The 17,441-nt window shown below is 40.4% G+C and overlaps 1 protein-coding gene across 6 annotated transcripts in view; it reads right to left on the reverse strand.

Annotated features, from left to right (window-relative positions):
- PLXNB2 (plexin B2) overlaps positions 1 to 17,441 on the reverse strand; it is a 257,415-nt gene that overhangs the window by 73,224 nt on the left and 166,750 nt on the right. For all 6 annotated transcript variants that reach the window (XM_050325005.1, XM_050325007.1, XM_050325006.1 and 3 more), the window contains 4 exons: positions 8,530 to 9,640; positions 6,653 to 6,835; positions 4,100 to 4,222; positions 85 to 185 (listed from right to left, as the gene is read on the reverse strand). In XM_050325005.1, the coding sequence (XP_050180962.1) occupies positions 85 to 185; positions 4,100 to 4,222; positions 6,653 to 6,835; positions 8,530 to 9,640 (1,518 nt within the window). The remainder of the gene's footprint in view (positions 1 to 84; positions 186 to 4,099; positions 4,223 to 6,652; positions 6,836 to 8,529; positions 9,641 to 17,441) is intronic.

Below are 17,441 nucleotides of genomic sequence, written 5' to 3' on the forward strand. Positions count from 1 at the left end.
CTATGTCGAGCAGTAACCCATAGCACGTGTCACAGCTTGAGCTCTTCCACCACCTGCACCTGAGCAAACACCGGCAGCACTCACCTGCCCTCTCTCACACACCAGCCACAGTACGGATCCCTGGCTTGGGCACACTTCTCACAGTCTGAATATTTGTGGCAGTCCTGCACAGGTAACCGATACACCTGGAGAACCAAAAGCAAGGCAAACCATAACATCTGAAGAAGGCACAAGGAGACAGAAATATTTGTGCACAGAGCTGTATAGTGTCATTGCCTGTGGCAGCAGAAGGCTTGACCCTGTGTTATTATCATCAGAGCTCAGCCTGATCTTAGCAAAATATGTACAAAACCAGAGCCTGGTTTTTCCCCCTTAACAAAGTCCAAATTCACACACTTTTTCCTGATTTTTTCTCACTCCAGTATTATCTAATTGGTCTTCAAAGTGATGTAGGACATTGTTATAACCAAGAATCATGAGCAAGTCTGAGAAAAATTGAGTTTTTCAGTTTCCCCAGTTATGTTATTTCTGGAAATCTGCATTACAGCAGTCACTTCAGCACAGAAACTGCATCAACAATGCTCTGAATTCAAGAAACAGCTACTGCAGGACAGATACTTTCAAAAGGCTAACTTGGTACTGACTAGATAATTTTTTTAACAGAATATTCTCCCCTCCATATCACTAGCACAGAGATGAAATTGTTTGGAAATGCACTTTTAGCCAGAAGGCATTTCAGAAAGCCTGCAAGCATGAGCGAGCCAGGGCGCTTCGGGTTACTGCACTTCTCCATGCATAACCCTCCACCATGGAATACATTCAAAAAATAAAATGGAAATAATTATGACGGGAAGCAGCAGGGAAAAGAACATCATCAATTCTCATGTCTCATTCCCCCAGTAAGCACTCAGCTTCTGGTTTTGATTTCCTTTGGTGCTGAGAATAAACAACTTTGGTGCATAGAAAGAGGAGCCAGCAAACAACTATTCCTTTTTGCTATGCTGCTGAAGTGATGCAACATCTTCCTGTTGATGTTCCTGTTATGTTTTACTTCTAAAGAACACAGAAAATCTAGCAACAGGCACTCTGAGATGTTGGTTTTCTTATCATCTCATTTAAAATAACTGGCAATTAAAAAGCTACTTTACCAGCCAGAGTTTGGCCTTTTCCTCACATTTGGAGAGTTAAGGAAAATGACTCACTTAGGGAAAATGCCAATATTGTGCAGTTTGCCTGCATTTATTAATATAGGGGTTTACCTTTTCAGCATTCTCTTTTTTTAGCTAACTGGAGCTGAGTTACTGGCACTCTGTTTCACTAACTGGTACCCATGAGTAATTGAATATCCAGTGAATGGCTTTTCATTTTTTTTATGACAAAGTATTTATTTCATAATTCTCGCAAGCATGAACAAGCCCTAGAGATTGCTGTCTCTGCAAGTTTTATGTGACCTTAATGATTAAAAAAACCAAACCCCAAACCAAAAAAGCAGCTCCACTTACAGATCGTTTCAAAATGCAAAAAACCTAATTTTAGAGATGTCTAGTTGGCACTCTAAATCAAAGAGTGTTAAAACTAAAACAAGCAAACAAGCTAGTGATCATGGTAAGTGCTGGCACAGTCTTCTGCTTTCCTCAGAGTATGGTACACACCATAAGGAATCAGAGATCCTAGCAGTGATGTACACTTGTAACGAACCAGCATGAGCAGTGCAGGGGTGCTAAGCTCCTTTCCAAGTTCCCTAAGAAGCTGCAAGGGGTTTGTCCTACTCTCTGTCCAAGCTGTGGGAGCAGAGGGGACCAACTTTTGAAAGTACTTCTTCCAAGACACCCACTGCTATTGGCACTGTAGCAGAAGCTGGGAGAAGAAGAGGAAGGAAAAGCGAAACAGGAAAGGAAGAGCTTGATTCTCACTGTGACACTTAACCTCTATTACTCTTGCCTGTATTTCTCTTGTCTGTTCTTTTCTTATCATCTACCACATCACCACTTTCACTTTGCTCAAGTGCTTACAGAGCCCAAGTAATTCATTTCCAAATGCCGAGGCAGGCTGCATCTGTGAGGTAGCTCAGCAGTGTGCACACCTATCAGTGCAGCTAGCTGCTCTTTATTGTTTACCTTATTTTAAATAACTGTAAACCATTTAAACTCACAAAGCAGAGTTCTGATATCTCTATTCCTAGAACTCACAGCCATGCTTAACCCAGAAGTGCATGTTTCAGCATTTATTCTTCTCCCCTTGCTTACGTCGCTTCATTTCTCCCAGCTCCGAAGGCCTCTATTCTCCTCCTGTCTATCTGCTTCTAAAAGTGGGTGGGACTGCTCATTGTAATTAACTTCTGGAGATGACAGTAATGTAATGCCATTACAGAGCTCCCAACTTTAGCTATTCATATTTAAGCTAAACAGGTTTTGTAAAAGAAAACTATTATTCACATTATTCAGAAAAAGCAGTGTCTACAAGAGGTACTTGAAAAAGATTAATGTGAAATCCTTTCTTTGGCATACATTTGCTGCTTTCTAAATTTAACTGTTTTGTAGATATGGAACTATTTTTTTGCAGGTTTTCTCTGAAAAAAAATTGCCAGTGGCCTTTTAAAATTCTATTTCAAGCTGACTGCCACCAGAAAACTTGTCTTCCTTCAAGGTTGCTGTTATCCCTTACGCTACTCAGTAGCACACACTGTAGCCTCATAAGGGCCTCAGGGCTTTTACATAACATGCCAGCTTGTCATATGTGGTGCCAGGCCACCCAGAGTTTTGTGGACAATGTTGGAGTTTGGAGTTCTGTTCCAAATCTGAACAGAAGCCAAATGAGAAGTATCGACTAAGTAAAAGGAAAGAAAAGAAAAGAAGAGAAAAGGAGAGGGGAGGAGAGGGAAAGAGAGAGGAAAAGAAAAAGAAAAGAAAAGAAAAGAAAAGAAAAGAAAAGAAAAGAAAAGAAAAGAAAAGAAAAGAAAAGAAAAGAAAAGAAAAGAAAAGAAAAGAAAAGAAAAGAAAAGAAAAGAAAAGAAAAGAAAAGAAAAGAAAAGAAAAGAAAAGAAAAGAAAAGAAAAGAAAAGAAAAGAAAAGAAAAAGTAACCTGTCTCACAATGCCATATTATTAAATGCTTTATCAGTTGTTTATCTGGCATTTTTTCCAAAGTGGTTTCTAGCCTGAAAACCTTCAGCTAGACTATAATATTCTTGCAGCAGGAATTTATATTAATCCTTTTATAAAACAGTCAGAAAATATTCTTCTTGTATGGTTTTTCCAAATACTCTCCTTTCACAGCTCCCCCCATTCTCTGTGTGTTACTGCTGCAAAGCATCTCCCGTGTTGCATTCCATGTCACTGTCAGGGCTGCAGATGGTCACAGCCTGTTACCCACCTTGTAATAGAGAGCTGCTGAACCAAGCATTTGACACCAGCAACTCCAGCATCCACAAAGAAAGGTGTCAGAAGAGGTTATAGCTGGAAGTGAAGGAGAAATCTGGCATCCCTCTCATCTCCTATTTGCTTTTTTTCTCCCTTTCTTTACAAATCTCCACTGTGCCCTCACCTGACAGCACAAAGAAGGGGAACCTAAAGGAAATTGCCTGTGCCTTTCCTCACAAAATTGGACTTTTCCTGCTTCGCTCAAGTAGAAGCTTAAACAAAAGTGTTTCCCAAATATGTAATTATCTCCATTGCTTCTTAGTTTTTTACAGTAAGACCCACAAAAACTCCTGATGGCTTTAGAGGTGTGTCAGTGCTAGTATGTCAGCCAGCAGAATCCTGAATCCTGAAGTACTTTTGGAAAGAACTGTTGGCAGCTAGAGCATCCACCAGTGCCCCACACACACCACACTGAGCTCTAGGGCTGCCTGGCCCTGAGGTTTGCTGGTGCCAAACATCTCCACTTCATCCTTTCACAGACCCTGTATAAGAGCTTCAGAGGCGAACTCCTCCAAGTCACAATAAACAGGTCCACCAGCTTAAACTTGAGAAGGATCTTCATACAGAGAGTAGGGGGAGTCCCACTAAATAGGGTGACTTCCAGGAATAACTCAGAAATGTATAAATCTCAGGTCAAGCTACAGAGAAAGTGAAGGTCATTAATGCAAGCAGGACATGTTACCTTGTCTGTGGTCATCACATACAGATTTTCTTGGGTTTGGTCAAGGACCAGGTCCTTCTTTATGGGTTTGTTTAGTTCAATAGTAAGAGAGCTGTACTCAGTTGCAGTGGATGACAGGAACACCTATTTCATGGAAGAAAGAAAGGTGGTTAATGTTGCTTCTTTTCACCCAAACATTATTATATCTGGCCACTGCAGTAAAAGACAATAAAAATGTTTCTAAAAACACATTAACAACAAAAGGAGTACTTAGCAGAATCTCCATACTTTGTTGGTTGTGGGGGGATACATAGTGGAAAAAAAATGACAAAACAGCAGAGGGACTTAATGACTTCTTTGCCTCAGTCTTTAAGACCAGCTGTTCTAAGGGTACCCAATCCCCTGAGCTGAAAGACAAGGATGGGAAGCAGAATGAAGCACCGAAAATTCAAGGGGAATTGATCAGTGACCTGCTGCACTACTTTTGCACACAAGAAATCTCTGGATACTGAGTGAGCTGGCAGAAGAGCTCCCTGAGCCATTTTCCATCATTTATCAGCAGTCCTAGCTAACTGGGAAGGTCCCATTTAAGTGGAGGTTGGGAAATATGATGCCCATCCATAAGAAGAGGTGGAAAGAGGATCCAGGAAACTACAGGCCTGTCCGTTTAATCTTGGTACCAGGGAAGGCCATGGAGGATGTAATTTTGACTGCCATCATGCAGCGTATGCAAGGCAACAAGGGGATCAGGCCCAGCCAGAATGGGTTTATGAAAGGCAGGTCCTGCTTCACCAACCTGATCTCCTTATATGAGATCAGGTGACTGATCTCACCTGGTGAGAAGGTGACTCACTCTGTGGATGAGTAAAGGGCTGTGGATATTGTCTAGGTACACTTTACTAAAGCCTTTGACACTGTTTCCCACAGCATTCTCCTGGAGAAATTGGCTGCTCATAGCTTGTACTGATGCACTGTTCACTGGGTAAAAAACTGGATATCTGGGCCATCCAGAGTGAATGGAGTTAAATCCAGCTGGTGGTTGGTCACTACTGATGTTAACCAGGGATCAGTATAGCATCAGTCCTGTGTAATGTTTGTATTGATGATCTGGCTAAGGGGATTGAGTGCACCTTCAGTCAGTTTGCAGGTGACACCAAGCTGAGTGGGAATGTTGATCTGCAGCAGGTAGGGAGACTCTACAGAGGGATCTGGACAGGCTGGATTGGTGGGCCAAGGCCAACTGTAGGAGATTCAACAAGGTGAAGTGATGGGTCCTGCATATGGGTCCCAACAACCCCATGGAGGCTGGGGTGGAGTGTCCGGAAAACTGCCTGGTAGAAAAGAAGCTTGGGGCGCTGGTCAACAGACGGCTGACCATGAACCAGCAGTATGCCCAGGTGGCTAGGAAGGTCAGTGGCATCCTGGTTTGTATCAGAAATAGTGTGGTCAGCAGGACTAAGGAAGTGATTGTACCCCTGTACTCGGCGCCTGTGAGGCTGCGTCTTTAGTACTGTGTCCCGTTTTGGGCCCCTCACTGTAAGATAGACATTGAGGTGCTGCAGCATGTCCAGAGAAGGGCAAGGAAGGTGTAAAGAGCACAAGTCTTATGAGGAGCAGCTGAGGGAGCTGGGGTGTTCAGTCTGGAGAAAAACAGGCTCAGGGGAGATCTTACTGCTCTCTACAGTTACCTGAAAGGAGGTAGTAGTGAGGTGGGGGTTGGTCTCTTCGCACAATTAGCAAGCAATAGGGAAAGAGGATATGGCCTTGAGTTATGCTAGAGGAGGTTCAGATGGGATATTATGAAATATTTCTTCATAGAAAGGTTTGTCAAGCATTGAAACAGGCTGCCCAGGGAATTGGTTAAGTCACGATCCTTGGAGATATTTAAAAGATTTATAGATGTGGCACTTACGGATGTAGAATCATAGAATCACTAAGGGTGGAAAAGACTCCAATCGCTAACCTAGCACCACCATGTTCACCACTAAACCATATCTCTAGGCACCACACACACATGCCTTCTGACATTGTTTGGTGGGACTTGGCAGTGCTAGATTTTTGGTTGGACATGGCCATCACTCTCCTTCAAGCAAAAGAAGGTGTTTGGTATTGCAGTCTTGACATTTCAACACTACAAAACATGTCAAATCTTGAACACCACACAATCAGAATTTATCAGAGCTTCAGCCTGGGCTTTGTATTGCCACCTCTATTCACTGAATGGTCAGAATAACAAAATGAAAAGTTGCTCTTAAACTAGTATGGGCTTGAATAGAGATAAGGCTAGAGCAGCTGTTAGATTACCAAAGGCTGTTTATATAAAGCTCTCAGTAGGTATGTAATCCTTTGGGAAAAGTGTCATTCAGGCAATGCTAATTCAATCTGTGTATCGGATAGCTGAGGTACATCAGCAATAATGTGTTTTTTCTCTGAGATTAAAAATACCAAGCTCCAAGAGAATTTATTCTTGGTATGTGATCTTATAAATCCCATTTACTTCTAGATAGCCATATGCTATCACTACAGTTCACAACCTTTTAAATACCTTCCAGTCTTTTAAGTCCAGTTTGTTACCTTAAGAATTTTACCATCTGACGTTCCCAGAAAGGCCACGGTGTGTCCATTCTCCACAGCCACAGTGACAGCCGTGAGATTCATCCCTTCTTTTTGTAGTACCGGCTTCTCTATAACACCATTCCAACTTCCCAAGAGGTATGGCAAGTGTTCGGAGCCACAGGGGAAATTTTTGCTCGCATTCTAATAGAGAATAGCAACACAGAGCAATGTTAAACATTCAGATCACTAATTCCTAGCTCAGAATGAAGTGCAGCCCTATTACCAGAAAGCATAATACCCTTCAGACATTGAAGAGTAGAAAGAGAGAAATGGATTGTCTGGCCATTTTCCCCCAGCCAACAGGCAGCAGTAAGAGAGCAGCCTGCTAATTGCAAACTGCTTCAATGCTTTCACTTTCCAGGAGGTACGGGGAGAGAAAACTTTTTGTTTCTATTTCATTATAGCAGCACAGTTTAAAAAATAACCAGTTTGTTCAATTAAATGAGCATGTCATGGAGATTGAGTTAACCAATTTTGTGTTGAAGACTGTTTTTTTGTTGTTGTTTTGTTTCTTAATTTGCTGCTATCCATAGAAAAGCAACCCCCTGGTAACCTTCTCATGAACTTCAACACATTCCCTCTTCACTATGCTTTAATACTGAGCTCCAGAGAGTGCGACCAGAAGGAAGTTCATTCACACCTTGTCTTCCCTGCTATATTTGGTAACAAAACTGTCTTTCTGATCTGAAATCCACATCTCCTTTTGTCAGAAGCCATGGCCACTCCACTTGTCACACAGGATTTCTATGTTTGATGCTCACCCTGTATCCAGGGTACTGCAGAGATAACAGTGGTCGTTTGAAGCAAAAAGTGTTCTTTTGGCTTCTATTAGCACTAGTGACCTACTGTGTGGGAGATGGTTGTAGTCTCACAAGATGAAGGATTACAGGTCAATACCAACAAAAGGTATTCCCATGCCCCATCTCTTCAGCTGTTCACTCCTCCCCCTGGACTATAGCACACCACTTCTCAAGTTGTGCTCAAACAGCTGCTTATGCAAGTGTGTACCTTGCTCAAGCTAGGGAATTAAGACATCCTTCTAAAAGCTTGCTGAGTTATTTTTAATTTTACTTAATTTCTCAACCTAGTTTGGGGTTGGCTGCAGAGACGAATGGCATGCACAAGTGGGGCTTGGGAATAGAGTGATGTGGGCAAAACCATCATAAAGCCAACAGAGGTGCCAAAAACTGATAGTCACAAATTGCAGAACAGTATCTGGAGGGGTGTAACAGTACCCTCCAAAACCTTTATAGCCAAGATAATGACAGGCCATAAAAAGAAGATGGCTGTCATGCTATGGAATATTTTGAGCCACAGCAAAATATGAACACCACCTCAATATAGGAAATCTGGGTATTTCAGTAATTTGAAAATACAAATACAAGTGAAAAACAACATTAAATTACAGTATAATCTAAAATATTCTTAATACCATTTTAAAGTACTATAAATACATTAACTGAAACCAGAATTGTCTATAGTGATCATCCAGAAGCTGACCATGGGTGTAACAAATCCCTCCACTTGACTCAGTAACTTCCATATCAGAAGGAAACCTTTAAAAGAAGTGCATCTAGGAAAGCAACATTCATCTTTCAGAAAACATCAAATCCTTTTTAAAAGACTCAAAATTTAGACTACATTGCCACTTCTTGCTTGACCTGTTCCACAACCCCCCAATCACATTCCATTTCTATAGCAAGTCCAGCTATTGAGTTTTCAGTCATCTGATCTTACTACAGTTTAGCTCAAAGTCACACCAAAACATGTAGTTGTATATTTTTTAGTAACTCTAACACAGATTCTAAAACTAATATTGATATTACTCATATTACCAGTCCATGTAATGCACACGGGTTTTCTGCTGCAAAAAGTTTGTAAAATGAGCTGGTATTCTTTTTAGTGTAGCAATCATTTCGGTTTTTTTCAATCTTTTCATTGATTTGCCGCAAGGAAAACACACACAAGGCGGATTTTAGAGAGCCGTCATCTTTGTTTACTTTGCTGAAGAGTGCAAGAAGAACTTTGTCATCTGAGGGAGTATCCGCTGGTTGTCTCTGCTGAGCCATGCTCTCAGCCAGCTCTTTTCCTGGGGTAGTGATGTAAGCAGAATGACAGTGGTCATAGGCACCATCATCATCTTTGCAACCCAAGTCCATTTCAAAGTAGGAATAATAGTGGGCATCATCTTTGCACAGACGTGCAATCAGCGTGCGGTTATTGACAGGTTGTTTCTCTTTCTGATTGAAAATAAAATAAACATAATTTTTATCCTCAAAGACTGACACAAATTGTTGTGTGCTTGATGAGTGAAAAGCTGACTTAACAGCTGCTGAGTCTGTATACATTTCAAAAATGTCTTTCCCATCCCTTTCATAAAGCTGCCGAGTGCTGATTATAATCCCATTATCATTTGGTCCATTCCCTTTTCCAACAAATAGCACTTGGTCATTATTCAAGGAAGTGATCAGTCCCACAGTTGATACATTCTCATCGTTGCTTGCTACAAAGGACTTTTCTCCACTAGTGTCTACGTAATACTTCTCATTGCTAATGTTTTGTAGATCTCTGATGGCACAGATTCCCTTAAAAAGGCTTCCACATACCACAGTTGTATTATCCGCCTTGTTCAGCAACAGTAATTTGTTATAATTGTCAGTCAGTACGGCCTCTTTACACTGATTTTCATCAATGGGAGGTGTGCACTTCTTGTTGTCCTTTCTTGGACCTGTTTCTACAGATCTTATTACTTCCAGGTTTTCTGTAAGCTGATACAAAGCATTTACCACTCCCAAATAGATTATCCCAGTGTCATTATCCACTGTTAGATGATTTAGCTCTGTAGCACTCTGAAAAAATTTCAGTTCCTCATTTCTGGATAAGGTGACGCAAAAACAGCTCAGAATGGTCAGTGTCCAGATCCATAAAGCCATTTCTGTGTAATACCTAAAAATGGAAAAAAAGCAATAACATGAAACATATTGAAAAATACAATTTACACAAAATTGAGAAGTGTTTTTCTCTCGTAACTTCAGACAAAAATACACTTCTCCTTGTGCAGGTGTAGCTTCAAATCCTGTTAATTGCCTAGCAATTTAATCTGTTGGTAAAGGATTTAATAAGGTCATATGTCTAAATGATTATCATATAACCAATTAGATAATCAATCCTGTGCTAAAGCACAATGAGAACAAGAGCCAATTTGAAACAACATAGAGCGCCAAGAAGTAGTAGTGCTTCTCCAGATAGCATCATACTGTGCCAATATTTACCGCTGAAATTTTAAAAATAAGCTGGAGAATCCCAGTGTTTTGGGTAGCTCCTCCTTAAGGGGCGGGAGGGGGATTTAGATAAAAGTGTTTGAAACATTTGGTGTTGCAGAACTTTCCCCAGAAAGGAAAAAACCTTCCACTGAGAGCAAGGAAATCTGGATCTGGCTGCTGATGCTCTTTGATCTTCATCAATGTAAAGCAGAAAGAGGGTAGAGTCCTTAACATGCAACATTGCCTTTGACTGCTGGTATGCACTACAGTCCAACACTTCCATTCACTAGAGCACTGCCACTTAAGAGTTTCAAATCTGTCTTAAGAAAATCACTTAAGAACTTTTTAGGATTAAGATTCTGTTATCTGTTTTGGTTTTTTTTTTTTTTTTTCTTTTTTTTTTCATTATTTTACTTCCCAAGCAGATCACCTGGCTGTTTGGAATTAGACAAAGATCTGAAATTTGTAAGCAGGGGCCTAATTTTAATCTGAAAATTTAAATGAGGAAGCAAGTCCCATCTGGCTTCCTAAGCACAGAACATTTTGTCAATGTTTTCTCCAAGTGCTTAGTTCTGAGAACAGAAAAGTGGTATGCTCAGACACACTGATGTTATGGGGAAAAGATGAATATTGTTTGGAGGAAGAACTGAAAAATAAATATGATCCATGTTTTCAAAGTTAACCATGGAATTCCTTGATCTGATGAGTGAAGAACCTGTAAACTTAGACGGAATCTCAAGTTAAATTTGAAAATATCTGAAAGTCTTAATAGAAAGAAATAAAACCACAGAAAAGACAGGAGAAACATTTGACAGAGCAATCTAATGGGCAAAAGTCTTGTAGGAGGAGGAAAAGAGCATAAAATACCAAAATGAGAAACTGAAAAAATAAAATAAAACTTTAAAAAATAATAAAGAAGAAACCATGCTCTTGTGCCAGCTACTACTTCTGTTTTGGCAGAAGTAATAGACTCTGCTGGGATATGAAAGACAATGCCTGAATCATCATTTATGCTGGATAACTCAGATTAAACATCAACAACCTGGATGCAAAAGTTTGAACAGGAGGGAAGGACTGCCTGTTCCCCAGATCAACTCGGCATTGCCAACAATGTGGAAAGACAATTCCTGACCTCCAATATTGACTGTGTTTTGTATGGAGAAAATGCACATGCAATGCATGTGCATGTGCAATGGTGAGGACAACTTCCCTAAAAGCAGAGGGATTTGAAAACCCCAAAACCCTACTAAATGTAACTCAGGATAATAATGAAAAGTAAATAGAAGGCTAATTTCAATCTTGTTTTGCTGAAGCTCCTATCATGTACCAAAATGAGTAGGTAACTAAAATAACACCAAAGACAAGACAGTTCATCCCCAACAGCCCAAGCCTGACTTTCTCATGATAGATTGACCTCACATGACAGTGACCCAGAAAAAGATAAGAGTTATAATCCATTCTTCAGACACATAGACTTCAGTACCTGCTTTGCAATGTATTGAAGTGTTGGATCTCTTTACAGTGACAGGAGACCTGCTCTAAGGAACCTAGAATTCTTCAGAATTCCTCTCATCTTTTCTTAATGTTCCCAAGGACTTCAATTTTCCAAGCAAGCCTTGATCCCAGCTTACATCTACATGGTTAAATGATATGTGATAATGCATGTAATCTAGATTTAAATATTACCCTTACAGTTATCTGCAATGAAATAAAAAACAGTTTGACACACTACTGCAATGTTGTTTCATAACAGTTTTATCATTCTTTTATCTATTGCCAAAGGAACAAACGTAGAAGAATTGAGATTCATTTGTTCATGTTTTTCCCACAAAGTAATTATTTTTAGATTATTATAATCTCTGCTCTCAGTACAAAACACTCCCCCCCCCCATAAATAGCTCTAATTACAAAATATGCCTCAAATGAATGGAAAGTAATTTATTGTACCTAAATTTCTACATCCCATTCACTTCCAGGTTAACTTATTTCAACGGATTGAAAAAAACCATTTTGTCCATTGGCGGCACCCAGGACTCAAAGGCTGCACTTGCAATACATCTGGTTTTGCTCTACAGGGGAAGACAAAGAGTCTTGCTGGTTCATGCTAGAGCCAGGATTTAAGGAAATATGTTTCACATCTCTAAACTAGACTCTTAGAAGAGTAATTAATCTCTCTGCATAAAAACGGATAATGTTTCCTCTCTGCTATTTTCTGTCTTGTTTACTTTTAAAATTTTGGACTTCAATTATTCAGAACTACATGCACTGTTCATTAACTGTGCCTTATCTTTTTTGTAGTCTGTTTGTTTTTGTTATTTACTCCATGCCACCCTGTCTCATGCCAAACCATCAGGTTATCTTAGATCTCTATGCAAGGTAACAGTTCCTCATTCTCCATACTTATAGTTTCACTCTGCACCTCCCCTTCAAAGCAAATAGTAAACAAAAATTTAATATGCTCTGAAAGATTCAGAATTAAACTCTCATTCACTTCTCAAATAGCAGGCTTAAGAAAAGAAAAAAGCAAACAGAAGGAAATGAGATGCACTACAACCACAGCTCATTTTCACCTCTCACCTCATCTTAACTGAACTGGGAAAAAGCCACTGGAAGAATCCTGCTGATGTGGTAGGAATGACAGTGCTGCTGTAACACAGATGCCCTACTGAATTAGGTGCTATGGGAATGTATCAAGGAACAGTTTCCTGCTGTGAAAAACTCTTGTTTTAAATGAACAAGTCACAGAAACACAAGAGAAAATGAGTAAGAAGTGTGGGCTGGAGCATGGAATCCATGGTGTTCTGCACAGGAAATATATTTCCAATGGCTTTAATCACATACTGTATTTACACACAGGCCTGGATGGCTTACTCGAAGTCAAGTCTTAGTCCTGAGAGCTGACATACACTCTCCACCCTCAATTTGCACTTAATTTTAAGGCCTTAGCAGACTCAGGATAGAGGAAGACAAACAGAGTATTTGACCATATCATTTTTTTCTCTCTCTCAAAGCCTTGTCTCCATCCTGCCTCTTGTCCCCCATCTTGCTGCTTACAAGAAATATGAAACTTTAGAACTTCTTTTAGAAGTGCAGGAAACACAGGGTACCCAGGAAAACTCTTCATATACAGGGGAACTGCCATAAAGTTATACTGTGTTGGAATGACACAGCTACCAGAGCTCTGCCCCACAGCTAGATCAATTTTAATGTCAGTACCCATAACTTTATATCTTTCTACTCAAGCAAGACCAATAACCTTAAGTAACAGCCGATTCTTCAAAAGATATGCAGAAAAAAGGAGCATCTACAATCTACAAGCACAAAGTGAGCTTCAAATTCATTTCACATTATTATATGCACCCTAATAATTATCACTAGAACTCTGCTGACATGAATGTGGTAGGTGTTTTCCTCCTTCACTGCACAGTCATCTGCTGGATCTGTATACAGAAACCTTCAATTTTCAGCCACCCCAGTCACTTTAGCTTTCAATATATCTTTAGCTTCATGTTAATTAATTTCTTACATTTGTTTCAGCTGAAGTGGAATAATACCAAATTTTGCCTGAAACTGGAATAAGTGAGAACTAAACCAAGAGTTATTCCTCAAAGCAATGGACAAGGAAATCTTTAGTGAAGGAATAATCTCACCAGTTCAGCTTCTGTGGTGTTTTTATGGAGTATTTCTTCACTAACCACATATACCCTGTTACCTCATTCAGATAAAGTTTTTTTACTTGAAGTTCTGGTCTAGCGACAAGTGTTTCTGCCAAACAAAGCAGACAACAATATGCTTTAACAGCAGCAATGAAAGCTTTCCTCTAATCAGGGAGACCCCAAAAGATCCAAAAGACAATTAAACTGGAAAAAAGAAATTGGCAAAAAGACTCAAAATTTGCAACATAAAAAAGGAAAAATCTAAAGAATGCATCCAAATGGCATAGATATGTGGGGAAAGATGAATTAAATTTCTCTTTTCTCTCATTTCAAGTAACTTTTTAGCTTCCAATAGGTTTTCCACAGGTTGAAAAGAATTCAACTTTCATTTTTAAGCTCAAAGGAATTCAGAACAGAAATTAGAGAATGTGTGAGAAGCAGGGGATGAGCAGATTTTCAGCCTGGATTTCAAAGCTTCTACTTCTGTGAGAACTGTAAGTACTTTCTTCCCCAGTTACAACTTCTATAACTATTTCCTAAAACAAATGAACGATGGAGCTTGCTGGTTTAGAGAATGAAATACCTGAAACAACACTCTGCAGGATTCAAACCCATTTTCTAAGAGCATGGTAACATGCTAAAAAGGAACACCAAGGAACAACTTTCTTTGGTATACACTATGCCATACATCCAAAACTGGTTTAGTAGAACCACTGAGAATAGTGATAGCTATGATGGTGTCCATCTCTTTATTTGTGACAGTTTGCTGTTAGCAAATGGGACCTGTGCGTCAGTAAACTGCAGGAGGTCATGCTGTGGGGAATGAGAAACCAATATCCACTTCATTAGATGTTGTGGTAGCCTGTACTGCTCAAAAGGAGTCATTTTGCTTTTCTTTCACTTCTCCTCAAAACAGTTTGCTAAGATATATAGGGCATCCTCACACAGGACAAACAATCCCATCTGGTCAAATTGCCAGTAAAGTGGCAAAAAATGAACAAATACTTTTAATACTGATTATTTTCCTGATATGGAAGACAAAAGTTTTGCTTGCTTTCACATGATAAATTCTCAATTGTTTTTCTTTTTTTTTTGAGTAATTTTTAATAATGTAAGATTTTTTTTTTTTAAATGTGTAATAGTCATATTGACATGGATCTTCTTTTACAAGGACTGGTTGAAAAGTATGGATTTGCCAAGGAAATAATAAATGCTATGTCCTCAGTTCCTATGCATTCTGTTAGTGTTTTTCTGCAGTCCCTGGGCAAAACAAATGGAAGACATATGGAACCACAAATTTAGGTTACTGAAAAACAGGGTTTCCTATACCATGGTTTCATCTGGCAAGAATAAGCCGCAGTGCCCACCAAGCCATTCTGTTACTCCCCTCCTTGGCTAAACAGCATGAGAAAAACACGATGAAAGGCTCAGGGGCTGAGATTACTCATCAATTACTTTGACAGGCCAAACAGCTGCAACTTGGGGAAATTATTTTAATTTATTGCCAATCAAAATCAGAGTATGATAATGAGAAATAAAACCAAACTTTAAAAAACCTTTTTCCTACACACTCCCTTTTTCCTGGGCTCAACTTTACTCCTGAGTTCTCTACCTTCTCCCCACAAGCAGTGCAGGGAGATGGAGAATGGGAGGCATGGTCAATTCATCACACCTTGTCTCTGCCACTCCTTCCTCATCACACTCTTCCCCTGCTCCACCACGGGGTCCCTCCTTCAGGACACTGTCCTCCACAGACTTCTCCAGTGTGAGTCCTTCCCACAGGCTGCAGTTCTTTATGAACTGCTCCTGCATGGGTCCCCTGTGGGGTAACAAGTACTGCCAGAAAATCTGTTCCAGTGCGGATTCCTTTCTTCACAGGCCCACAGGTCCTACCAGGACCCTGTTCTGGTGTGAGCTTCCTGCAGGGTCACAGCCTCCTCTGTGTGTCCACCTGCTCTGGTGTGGGGCTCCTCCATGGGCTGCAGGTAGATCTCTGCTTCCCCATGGACCTCCATGGGCTACAGGGGCACAGCTGCCTCATCATGGTCTGCACTGTGGGCTGCAAGGGAATCTCTGCTTCAGTGCCTCGAGCTGCTCTTCCCCCTCCTTCACTGACCTTGGTGTCTGCAAAGTTGTTTCCCTCACATATTTTTTACTCCTCTCTCCTGGCTTCTGTGGCACAGTAGGTTTTTTTTCCCCCTTCTTAAATCTGTTATCCCAGAGGCACTACTATCATTGCTGATGGACTCAGCCTTGGCCAGTCACAGGTCTATCCTGTCTGGCTGGCATTGGCTTTGTTGGACATCAGGGAAGTATCTGGCAGCTTCTCACAGATGCCACTCCTGTAGTGCCCCACTACCAAAACCTTGCTATGCAAACCCAATACACCTATACCATGGTTTTAACTGGCAAGAAAGAGCCATACTCTGATCCAAAGAGAAGTAAACCTATCTCTTGTGCCTGCAGCATCAGCAGAGGACAGCAGTGTCTGGGAGAGGAGAGTGTGCCCTGGACAGCTTCCTTGGGATAGGGGCACAGGCAACAACACATTTTCATCACTCCAGAGACTTTCATCTTTCAGAAGTTCTGAGGTATCATCAGCAAAAAAAGCTCACATAACCACTCCCTGAGATAGCCCATTAACTCAAGTGGACAACGAGGCATCCTACAGCCCGGTTAGCTGGAAGCTCAAGGGGAAAGGGATGTATATGAAAGGATAACGTAGTGTTGCATGAGCCAAACAGAATTTTAAGGACTTTTTTTTGAATTTTGCTTAAAAGTCATCCCTTTCAACCTTCATACAAAGAAAAAGGATGAGTTTTGACAACCTGTACCACCAATCACTTACCGAAGATCACCAACACTTCTCATGTCTCATAGTCTTCAAAGGGTTAGGGAGGAGATTAAAGAAGGTATCTCATCCAGCATTAGTATTCCTGGCAATTACAGTAAAACAGTATTGCTACACACAAATGGGCCACCCACCCAAACTGAGATGTTTTCCTGTCCCAATATGCAAAAGGTTTCTCCAGGTATTGGAACTGAATTAACAGCTGAAGAGCACAATTGCTTCTTACAGTAGGTCCTGTATCCACCAGCATCTCAGCATGCCCACGCCAAGGACTCTCATGAACTTGATGCAAAACCAGCAGGGTTGTGTCAAAAGTTTAAAAGAGGCAAACAGCTAGCAAATCCAGAGCTCATATTAATAATTAAGTTATTAGCTTCAAGCTATTAGTAGACTGAATAAAAACCTTTCATCCACGCACACCTGAACTCCAAAGTATTTAATATTCTGATCTAGATCCAAATTTAGAGCAAGAGGGAGCCATGTGAGTCTTAATTTTTCAACCAGGAGTCGCTCAAAAGAGCATTAACAACAGGTAATGAGACTCAGAAAATGCATACTTACAAATTTTGCAATTGCACTCCAGAACTTCCAATAATGTGCTGTCTCTGCAACATCGGTAGGTAAACAGAAAAAGAAGACTAGCACTCTGCAGATTTATATGCACTCTTCAAAGCAGAGACATGTTACACAAAGCTGAACTCTAATGAATTCCCTGGTTTATACCAGCTAGACCTGGCAGTATTTTGGTTTTGAAAATCTTTTACACCATGGATTCTGCCACAGTCCAAGGATAGGGTTTTTTGCTGCTCTTAGGAACTGAAACAAAAATCCTTTAAAGTGAAAATATTTTCAAGAGTTCACAGTGCCAAGTAGATTAAACAAAAAAGTCAATAGAGATAGCTTCTGTGGAGAGACTTCATTCGACAGTGTTCACTACCAACAACTGCAGATTATAAACCACTCTGAGACAAGGGTAA

This window comes from Myiozetetes cayanensis, unplaced genomic scaffold (assembly GCF_022539395.1).
Source record: "Myiozetetes cayanensis isolate MyiCay16 unplaced genomic scaffold, myiCay2020 scf3, whole genome shotgun sequence".
Classification (NCBI taxonomy): domain Eukaryota; kingdom Metazoa; phylum Chordata; class Aves; order Passeriformes; family Tyrannidae; genus Myiozetetes; species Myiozetetes cayanensis.